The sequence below is a fragment of the Mytilus galloprovincialis genome, chromosome 12, assembly GCF_965363235.1.
Source record: "Mytilus galloprovincialis chromosome 12, xbMytGall1.hap1.1, whole genome shotgun sequence".
NCBI lineage: Eukaryota > Metazoa > Mollusca > Bivalvia > Mytilida > Mytilidae > Mytilus > Mytilus galloprovincialis.
The window spans coordinates 77,145,170-77,157,260 of NC_134849.1; the positions used below are offsets into that span (position 1 = coordinate 77,145,170).

Sequence of the window (12,091 nt, forward strand, 5' to 3'; positions counted from 1 at the left end):
TCCCGCCTATCTCAAAAACAATTTATGGTTATTGCTTAAAACTTTCTCAGAAACTATTTATGATTATTGCATAAAACTTCCACACAAGACGTCGGGCGTATCATGCGCTCATGGCGCAGCTGTTTATTAAACTAGATACCCACATGATGATTGTGGCCAAGTTTGGTTAAATTTGGCCCAGTAGTTTCAGAGGAGAAGATTTTTGTAAAAGTTGGCGATGACGGACGACGACGGACGCCAAGTGATGAGAAAAGCTCACTTGGCCCTTTGGGCCAGGTAAGCTAAAAATTAATTGTCAAAGTTTCCATGAGTACAATTCGTCATCTTTATCGAACTGATTTCAAAGATTTATATCAGCAGTGCTTCTTACAAATTTGAAAATAATTGTTGATCAACTACTTCAAAAGAGTTATTCCTTGTTGATTTTATTATATGGAAAATTGCTTTTAATTGCTTTTAACATTTGTTTAAGATAACATTTCTTTTTAGATTAGAAAAAAAAGCCTCCTAATTATTTCCCTCGGTCAGATAAAATATGTTCAATTGGGCATTGGGGGTGATAATAATGGAACTGTGAACCAGTAAAAATATTTGTTTAGAGGCAAACTGAAGCCGCCTCTGGGTTTTGGATTTTTTTTTCAGAATGTTGAAGTCCCCTTGGTGACCTCAGGCTATGTTTTCTGTTATTTTGTCTGATTATATATAATTATTGTCTCTATTTTCCGGGTCAATTCTCTGTTTTCTCTTAATTTTACATACATTGACATATCATAATCTCATGTAAAAAAAGCAATTATCTAAAAGTCAATTTGTCCGAGTTATAACACAGCTAATTTGTTGTTCATTTCTTTTAGACAATAAATAGACATAAAAAAAATCCCACCTGCGTTTTTCAATAATATTTTTACAGTGTGGTGTACTACTTTTGGGACAAATTATATCAAAGTTATAGAAAATTTATCGTTTCTAACTCAAAATATGGACAATTTTATATTAAGGGGGTCTTCAATGACATTTATGTGATTTAGAGTTTTTTTGTCAATCATAATGAGGCTTAACAGAAAAAGGTCTCTCTCTAAATATCATGTCTCTCTCTAAATATCAGGTCTCTCTCTAAATATCATGTCTCTCTCTAAATATCATGATTCTCTCTAAATATCATGTCTCTCTCTAAATATCATGATTCTCTCTAAATATCATGTCGCTCTCTAAATATCATGTCGCTCTCTAAATATCATGTCTCTCTCTAAATATCAGGTCTCTCTCTAAATATCATGTCTCTCTAAATATCAGGTCTCTCTCTAAATATCAGGTCTCTCTCTAAATATCAGGTCTCTCTCTAAATATCAGGTCTCTCTCTAAATATCATGTTTCTCTCTAAATATCATGTCCCTCTCTAAATATCAGGTCTCTCTCTAAATATCATGTCGCTCTCTACATATCATGTCTCTCTCTAAATATCAGGTCTCTCTCTAAATATCATGTCTCTCTCTAAATATCAGGTCTCTCTCTAAATATCATGTCTCTCTCTAAATATCAGGTCTCTCTCTCTAAATATCATGTCTCTCTCTAAATATCATGTCTCTCTCTAAATATCATGTTGCTCTCTAAATATCAGGTCTCTCTCTGAATATCATGTCTCTCTCTAAATATCAGGTCTCTCTAAATATCATGTCTCTCTCTAAATATCATGTCTCTCTCTAAATATCAGGTCTCTCTAAATATCATGTCTCTCTCTAAATATCAGGTCTCTCTCTAAATATCATGTCTCTCTCTAAATATCAGGTCTCTTTCTACATATCAGGTCTCTCTCTAAATATCATGTCTCTCTCTAAATATCAGGTCTCTCTCTAAATATCAGGTCTCTCTAAATATCATGTCTCTCTCTAAATATCAGGTCTCTCTCTAAATATCATGTCTCTCTCTAAATATCAGGTCTCTTTCTACATATCAGGTCTCTCTCTAAATATCATAATTCTCTCTAAATATCATGTCTCTCTCTAAATATCATGTCTCTCTCTAAATATCATGATTCTCTCTAAATATCATGTCTCTCTCTAAATATCATGTCTCTCTCTAAATATCAGGTCTCTCTCTAAATATCATGTCGCTCTCTAAATATCATGTCTCTCTCTAAATATCATGATTCTCTCTAAATATCATGCCTCTCTCTAAATATCATGTCTCTCTCTAAATATCAGGTCTCTCTCTAAATATCATGTCTCTCTCTAAATATCATGTCGCTCTCTAAATATCATGTCTCTCTCGAAATATCAGGTCTCTCTCTAAATATCATGTTTTTCATGATAAAAGGCAATAAACAGGTGTGCTATTAGCGCATGATGTGCCCGTCGCATTTTAGAGAATAAAGTTCAATTACTATAAAAAATCAAAATAGATATAAATATACATTAAAGTTTAATGAGAATTACTGAAAGCATTTTAGAGTGATAATGTCCAATACTGGGAAATCACCCCTTTGTTAAGAATAAAACCCCAAAACTCGAAAACATAAAATCTGAAATTTATAAAATTCTAAAGGAAGCTTACATAAATAGATTTAAACAATTTACCAAATTTTTATGAGAACTGCTGAAAGCATTTATGAGTAATTGTCCAAAAACTGGAACATCCCCCCTATTTTATGAATAAACCCTGTAGCTCTAAACATCAAATCTAAAATGTCTAAAACTTGAAAGGGAGCTCATGTCAATAGATATAAATAATTCACCAACATTGCTTGCAAGTTGGTGAAAGCATTCTTGAGTTATTGTCTGAAAACTGGAAAAATCCATCTTTTTTTAATAAAAAAAAACAAACTAAAGGGAGCTCACGTCAATGGATATAAACAATTCATCAAAGTTGTATGCAAATTGGTTAAAGTGTTTTTGAGTTTTGGACGGACAGATGGACAACGGTATACCATAAAAAGTCCAGTAAACAGGCGTATAAAAATTTGCCATTGTCAGATGGGCAATAACTTCTGTAAGAATTTGTCTAACAGTTTAGACGTTTATTTGGACAATTGGTAGAGCTCATTGTTCTGAACATATGTTTCCTTTCAAATTCTTTCTATTTATAACGGTTAAAAAAAATACTAGACACAACTTTTTATTCCTATGTTCGATTTTTAGCAATGACAGCCAATTTGGTTGGTAGGCAGGGTTATCTGACACATTTTTAACTAGATACCTTGATGATGGTGTTGGCCAAGGTTGGCTAAAATTGTCTCAGGGTTCAATTGACCATTTTGGTCATGTGAACTTGTTTGTAGATCTTATTTTGCTGTTTACAGTTTATCTCCATCTATTATAATATTCAAGATACTAACCAAGACTTTAAAATTTCCATAACATGACCAATTCTAAGGCAGCAACCCAACAAAAGGTTGTCTGATGCGTCTTAAAATTTCAGTTCAGAATATCTTTACCTGATATACATTTTTATACATGTCAGATTTGCTTTCAATGCTTTAGTTTCAGATATATAATCAAAACACTGCATTTTACCCCAATGTTCTATTTTAGCCATGGCCGCCAACTTGCTAGATGCGCAGGGTAATCGGATATGTTTTTACTGTACACCCTGAGGATGATTGAGGCCAAGTTTGATTTTATTTGGCCTAGTAGTTTCAGAGAAGACATTATTTAAAAAGAAAACTAGAGGCTCTAAATAACCTGTACGGCTCACCTGGATTTATACATGTATGCATCTTCAACAATGGACACCCTTTAACATCATAGACCCAGGGATGGGGTAATCATAATCTGTAATCGTAATCGATTGTAATTGATTACATTTTTTCCAGTAATCGTAAGTCATCTGTTATCGAAGACATTTTCGATTACATGTAATCCTAATTTAATCGATTACAGCAAAAATCATGATGTAATCATCGATTACTTTCAATTACATTTCGATTACTTTAGTTAAATAGTTTGATGAAATATAATATAATACATGTATATAATATAACCTTTTTTAAATGAAAACATGTATGTATTCATCACTTTGAAGTACTGATATGACTTAACAGCTGCCTATATATTTATATCTATTGTCTCAAGCTGCATTATGATCACCCAGATCCCCTACCATAATTTACTTTATATCTAGCTTTTGAAACAAATGGATTTATGTGCTTCTCAATGATCAACTCCTTTTAAATTAAAATAAGAAAATAGATTTGAAATAAGAATTGTGTCTTAAGTTCAGTTCTGTACTTCCTTAAAGTAGTAAGCTTATTTGTATTAAATTTCCTAAAAGCATAATTGTCAATAAGATTTTAGCAAAGAACAGATAAACAGTTGATTTCTTATAATGTTATGATATACATGTATGTAAAAAGTAAGAAGGTATTAAAACACAAAATCCTTTTAACAATGAACAAATGCCTATGCATTTAAACTCTTTTCAGAAAAAAATACATGTATCCTTCTTTCACACTTTAAATTTGTTTATTAGAGAATAAAAAAAAATCTTAACAAATTTTCTTGTCTTTACTTATCAGATGATCAAAGTCTTCTAATCACTATATAAGACACATACTTTGTTTTTATTTCAATTACTCTTTGTCTAATAAAGAAGAAGATTAATATTATTTTGCCCCAGGATATAAATTGAACTCCATTGGCAGTTTTATAACCTATAATTAGAGTGGTTGTTCAACAAAAGGATTAAATCATGCCTGTCATTATAATTATAAATTTTGATGATTAGCTGAACTAATAAATAATTCTTTTTTTTTTATATTGTCTTTAGAGAATACTTCCAAACATTGTAAATAACTATGCTAAAATATACCTGCTTTTAATGAATAAAAACAAAAAAGTATATAAGTGATTGATGGAATACAATGTCATCTGTTATTCATGTAGAAAGTCAAAACTTGAAGATTTTTTTAATAATTCTGATCCTCAGTAAGAGATTCAATCTAGATAATAACTGTCAACTTATAATTTGGAAACAATGTTTCAAATGCTGTTATTTCTAGTAAAGTTCTAAATTTCCACTATACAAATGTTAAGCAACATAACTGTTTAAGGTACTATATTTATTTTTAATTTTAGAGCATGTAATTGACAGTAATCAAAAAGTAATGTAATTACTTTTGATAAAGTAATCGATTGCATACAAAATCTGAGTAATCGATTGCACAAAATACCTTCATGTAATAACTGACTCATATAAACCCTGAAACGAAATTTCAAAAATCCTTGTAATGTAGTTCCTGAGAAAGATGAGACGAAAAATATTCATGGGACGGACGGATTGGCAGATGGATGGACTGACAGATGGACTGACAGAGGAAAAAACAGTACTTTTAAAGCTGGGTTATAATTAACCTAAAAGTGGTACACTACACTGTAATTTCTTTATTGATAACATGATTGTTTTAATTTAAATGTTTTGTTCTAAAAAAATGTACTATGAAATAACTGTGTTCTGATAGGGAGAGTTGCTATTACATGGAACTCTCATGTTTGATCATATATTAGAATGAAGAACAGACGGTTCTGAATGGTCTGAGCCATACCAATACCGCAATCTGTACCAGAATCCGAATATATATTATAACTGCAAATATCTTTGACTTACTATTTGTGGTTCATCTTAAACTGACCTAATCACAAAGTTTAACATGTAAAATATACACATACTTTTCAAAGTTTACCGACCATGACTGTGGGAACAAAGGCCAAATGATCTCCATGAATATGAGATGTGCTTATTCTAATACACCTGCATATCAAACATTGTTGGTCCGCCTTAAATTGATCTAATCATCTAAATTTTAAGATTTATACTAAGTTAATGTTCAAAGTTGATAGACCATGAGAAAGTTCGAAATTGACATTTTTAACAACTTGACCATGATACATTACTTATATTATATTTCCTATCATATATTCATACACCAAATATAGTTAAACTATTGCTTATTGTATATAAGAAAGGGAAAAGGGACTTAACCATCAAAACATAATATTAACTAATATATACCATGAAAATGAGATCAAAGTCAGATGAAACCTGCCCGACAGACTTGTAAACCTTACAAAAATCCCATACACACAATATAGTTGACCTGTTGCTTGCAGGAACACAGCGATACAGAAAACACAAAGACTTAACATTGACCTATGTCTATGAACAATAAAATAAGGTTGTTAGTTTTCTCAATTGAATTGTTTCATAAATTTCATGTAAGGGCCTACTATTCTCATTGCTGAAAGCGGTACGGTTGCCTATAATTGCTTACATCCACTTTATTTTAACTTTGGTGGATATTTGTCTCATTAACAATCAAACCACATCTCATTATTCTTATGTCAGATGAAAACTGCAAAACAGACAGAGATATAAGATATGGTATGATGCCAAGGAGACAACTATCCATCCAAGTCACAATTTGTAAAAGAAAAGCCATTATAGGTCAAAGTACGGCCTTGGCTCACATCGAACAGCAAGCTATAAAGGGTCCCAAAAATGACTAGTGTTAAACCATTCAAACGGGAAAACCAACAGTTTAATTCTATAAATAAACTGTTAACACAGAGAAATGTCTCGCCTTTTTGTAATTTTGATATTAATGCAAATGTTGAAATTAAAAAAAAAAAAATACTTAAGGTGGTACCTAACACTACAGGGAGATAACTCTGTAATATCAGCTAAACGTTTTAATTACGTTGTGTTGTTAAGGGAATATTAAGCTTCACAATGATCAAAATAAGTTTTTTTCAAACTGCTATATAACCAGTGTATTTTTTCTGATAAAACGGTTGGTTCAAATTTTTTAAAATTTTTATATTTTTGTAAAAGGATCAAAGTAAATACTTAGTCAAAAATTTAAGAAAATTAAACAAGCCAAATTAATTTTAGTTAAAGTGTTGGGTTCCACCTTAAGTTAGTTATGCAATATTCAAAGTCAATGAACCATGACTGACGGTACATGGCTAACCAATCTCCATGGAAATGAGATGTGCCAATGCTTATACAACTGCATACCATTGATTTAGTTTAAACATATTTATTCATAGTGGATTTTGAATATTGCAACTAATATTAATCCCTTTCCACTTAGCAGGTGCCAGTGCTACCCTGTAGCGGCATTAGCCTGCTCTTTTTTCGAAATCTACAATTTCAGTTCCTGAAATTTTCTCTCCAAAACGGGGATCGATCCAGGAACCTTTGTGTAAGTCGTCTGGTGCACTAACCACTACACCAAGGCTCCATACCATAGACTTATCATAAGGTGTTCCCTTTAAACAAACCTAAACACAAACATTAACTTGTAAACTATAGCTATTTGAAAAAGTTTTAAAGTCAATGAACCATGATGAGGGGGTGATACTATATAATCTGTAAGATAACGAGACTTGCAAATGCCAATACATATATGCATATCATTGACTTAACATTAGCTGTTCATCTTAAACTGATCTAATCACAAACTAACACACGTGAACTAAGCAAAAGCATTAAAGTCAAGTGACCATGACTGAGGAGGCAGGGCCAAATATTCTCCATGGAAATGAGATGTGCTAATCCTTATAAAACTGCATACCAATTAACATTGGCCTACCACTAATGGTTTCCCTTGAATTGACCTTATCACAAACTAATACCTGTAAACTAAGCAAAAGTTTCAAAGTCAATAGACCATGACTGAGGGGGCGGAGCCAAATAATCTTCATGGAAATGAAATATGCCGATGTTTTTACAACTGCATACCAAATATCATTGACCTACCAATAGTGGTTACCAATAAACTGACCTAATCGCAAACTAATACATGTAAACTAAGCAAAAGTTTCAAAGTCAATAAACCATGACAGGGCCAAATAATCTCTGTGGAAATTAAAGAACCTTAGTGAGCACGCTCACATACCCCACGTCCCCACATTGTCATTGGAGAAATTAAATAAGTGTAAGAAAAAAAAATTGTACAAGAAAAAATAATTTCCCGTGGTTTGAAAGGAGTTGCGATGACAAACTGTTGCAGTAGTACATTAAAGTAAATAAGTTCAAAGGGGCGTAACTCTTAGAAAAAAAATTGAATCGCAAATTCCCGTTGATATGCACAACTACATAGTATGTCCTTATTATCTGAAAAGGTTTCGTGAAATTCTGTTGTGTGGTTTGAGAGGAGTTGCGATGACAAACTATTGCAGTAGTACATTGAAGCAAATAAGTTCAAAGGGGCGTAACTCCTAGAAAAAAAAATGAATCGCAATTTCCCGTCGATATGCACATCTACATAGTATGTCCTTATTATCTGAAAAGGTTTCGTGAAATTCTGTTGTGTGGTTTGAGAGGAGTTGCGATGACAAACTGTTGCAATAGTACATTAAAGTAAATAAGTTCAAAGGGGCGTAACTCCTAGAAAAATAAATTGAATCGCAATTTCCCGTCGATAAGCACAACTACATAGTATGTCCTTATTATCTGAAAAGGTTTCGTGAAATTCTGTTGTGTAGTTTGAGAGGAGTTGCGATGACAAGAAATAGTACTGACGGACGGACGGATGGACAGACGGACGGGTCAAAAGCATTATACCCTCCGCAACTCGTTGCGTGGGGTATAATAAGATGTGCCAATGCAAATACAACTGCATACCAAATATCATTGACCTACCACAAGTGGTTCAGCATAAATTAGACCTAATCACAGACTTATACAATTGTTGACGCAGCCGCCATCGCTGACTCCGGAAACAACATACCTGTGTCTCACTTTTTTTACCTCGTCAAGGAGAGACAAAAACGAGAAAAGAGAAACACTTATGAACCACATCAACAAACGACAACTACTGAACATCAGGCTCCCTCACAATTATTCTATACATGAAATATAGTTGACTTACTGTTTAATAGTACCAGAGATACTGACTTGACAAAGCAAACTTTATCTGAATCACTGATTAAATAGTTACATGATTGGATTGTTATCCCTTTATCTCACATTCAATGACTTTTGTCGCAGGTCAGACAAAACATATGGTTTCTAACAACTCTTATGTTAGGGTGTCATCTTTACAATGAATACTTTTCGTGTTGAAATAATTCTAGCAAAGTAGAATATTCCTTGCTATTGCAGAGTACAAATTAGCATACATGTACTATATATGACCATATAGTTTGATGGTACTTTAACTTGCTATGTCATGTATTTTATATATTAGAAAGCTGCTGACACTATAGCTTCATAGTTTGTTAGTATCTAAGATATCATAGTGATTAATATCATCAATACAATGAAATTAATTGGATAAAGTCGTACAGTAAACATGTTGTCATTCTGCAATTCCTAGAGTGGGGGTAATCATGAAAATGTGTTAAAACTAATGAAATAAAAGTCAATAAAAATTACCTTCTCTCCCTTGTTCAGCAGTTACACCTGAAGATTTCTCTGACATGACAGTCTGAAAAATGAAAAATGCACTGTAAATTAGTCCTATAACATATGACTTCGCATTCTTATTCAATTTTTAACGTTTTTATACTGATATTTTCTTCTTCTTTTTTTAATGCGAGGGTGGCACATTGATAGTAAAAAAAAATATATCAGAACAGCAAATAGAAAAAGTAAATAATGCCCCCGAGGTCATATGATATAGGACTAAACAGACTACTAGCAGTTAACTGACATGCCAGCTCCAGACTTTAATTAAACTGACTGAAAGATTATGATTTCATCATATGAACATCAGGCACAATCCTTCCTATTAGGGGTTTAGTATCATACCATCATAACATATATGAGAAGAATGGTTCATGATTAAATGCAACAACATGAATGGAAACGCCGCTTTTCGATCTTTCAAGAACCATACCTCCTACGAGAGATATATTATAAAGTTTAAAGGAACAGGTTGTTTTTGAATTTGTAAAATCCCCTTGCAGGTATTTTTGTTCATACAATAATTACACATTATGCAGGAAAAACCTGGCTTTCTGATCATTTTGACTGGGTGTTAAAGTTTTAAAGAGAAAAAACAGAAATGAAAATAAACAAGAGGCACAAACAAACTTGTATTACTCACCTTGGCATTTTTTTCAAAACTAAATTGGATTCATTACTTGATAGATTGACTGTGGTTAAGACAACTTTCACAGATATTGGAAAACCATTAAAATTTGTAAAAAATGTCATTTAAGGTCAATAACTCCTATGGTCCATTGTTATTGGTCAGGCTGACATTTATAGATCATGTTATATTGAACTCTTCTGCTTTAAACAGTAATTTTTACATATCTCATAAAGTTTGTATTTTTTTTTAAAAGAAACAAAAAAAGAAAACAAGCATTTGGAGACTATTGCATTGCAATACAGCCCCCCCCCCCCCCCCCCTCCCTCCCTTCCCCACCTGTTAAAAATTCATTTTATCGAAACAAAATTATAATTTGATATATCAACTGTCATGTTGTTAACTATATAACAAATATTACATCAATATCTTCAACTATGACGGAATAAGATGTGGTAAACTGAGTACCTGTATGAATGCCAAGAACCATAACTCTACAAACTGATTATCAGAACCAAAATAAAATTTGATCTTGAACTATAACTTGTCAAGGTAACACTATGTACTAAATATCAAATCAATATCTTCAAGCATAATAAAAAAAAGGCTTTTTGAAAAATTGATTATTTGCATGAATTTTTCAAGTCCAAGGACAAAAACTCAGAACAAAATCATCAGTCCGGAATACAATCTGAACTTGATCTGTAACCTGTCATGGTCAAACTATATACCAATTATCAAATCATAATCTTAAAGCATGAAAAACTAGAGGCTCTAAAGAGCCTGTGTCGCTCACCTTGGTCTATGTGCATATTAAACAAAGGACACAAATGGATTCATGACAAAATTGTATTTTGGTGATGGTGATGTGTTTGAAGTTCTTACTTTACTGAACGTTCTTGCTTCTTACAATTATATCTATAATGAACCTTGCCCATTAGTAACAGAGAAAAATATTTGGTAAAAATTTACATAAATTTACCGAATTAATGAAAATTGTTAAAAATTGACTATAAAGGGCAATAACTCCTTAAGGGGTCAATTAACCATTTAGGTCATGTTGACTTATTTGTAGATCTTACTTTGCTGAACATTATTGCTGTTTACAGTTTATCTCTATCTATAATAGTATTCAAGATAATAACCAAAAACGGCAAAATTTCTTTAAAAATTACCAATTGGAGGGCAGCAAGCCAACAACCGATTGTCCAATTCATCTGAAAATTTCAGGGCAGATAGATATTGACCTGATAAACATTTTTATCCCTATCAAATTTCCTCAAAATGCTTTGGTTTTTGAGTTATAAGCCAAAAACTGCATTTTACCCCTATGTTCTATTTTTAGCCGTGGTGGCCATCTTGGTTGGTTGACCGGGTCACGCCACACATTTTTTAAACTAGATACCCCAAAGATGATTGTGGCCAAGTTTGGATTAATTTGGCTCAGTAGTTTCAGAGGAGAAGATTTTTGTAAAAGATTACTTAGATTTATGCAAAATGGTTAAAAATTGACTATAAAGGGCAATAACTCCTAAAGGGGGTCATATGACCATTTCGGTCATGTTGACTTATTTGTAAATCTAACTTTGCTGAACATTATTACTGTTTACAGTTTATCTCTATCTATAATAATATTCAAGATAATAACCAAAAACAGCAAAATGTCCTCAAAATTACCAATTCAGGGGCAGCAACCCAACAACAGGTTAACCGATTCATCTGAAAATTTCAGGGCAGGTAGATCTTGACCTGATAAACATTTTTATCCCTGTCAGATTTCCTCTAAATGCTTTGGTTTTTGAGTTATAAGCCAAAAACTGCATTTTACCCCTATGTTCTATTTTTAGCCGTGGCGGCCATCTTGGTTGGATGACCGGGTCACGCCACACATTTTTTAAACTAGATACCCCAATGATGATTGTGGCCAAGTTTGGTTTGATTTGGCCCAGTAGTTTCAGAGGAGAAGATTTTTGTAAAAGCTAACGCCGGACGACGGACGCCAAGTGATGAGAAAAGCTCACTTGGCCCTTTGGGCCAGGTGAGCTAAAAATGTGTGGAAAA

At 32.7% G+C, this 12,091-nt stretch overlaps 1 protein-coding gene and 1 long non-coding RNA gene across 2 annotated transcripts in view; both read right to left on the minus strand.

Annotated features, from left to right (window-relative positions):
- The window catches only part of LOC143054898 (uncharacterized), a 241,665-nt gene that overhangs the window by 184,928 nt on the left and 44,646 nt on the right, over nucleotides 1-12,091 (minus strand). The gene's annotated exons all lie outside the window — the stretch shown is intronic.
- The window catches only part of LOC143054890 (uncharacterized), a 70,696-nt gene that overhangs the window by 57,310 nt on the left and 1,295 nt on the right, over nucleotides 1-12,091 (minus strand). The window contains exon 2 of the mRNA XM_076227977.1: nucleotides 9,373-9,424. Within this exon, the coding sequence (XP_076084092.1) occupies nucleotides 9,373-9,424 (52 nt within the window). The remainder of the gene's footprint in view (nucleotides 1-9,372; nucleotides 9,425-12,091) is intronic.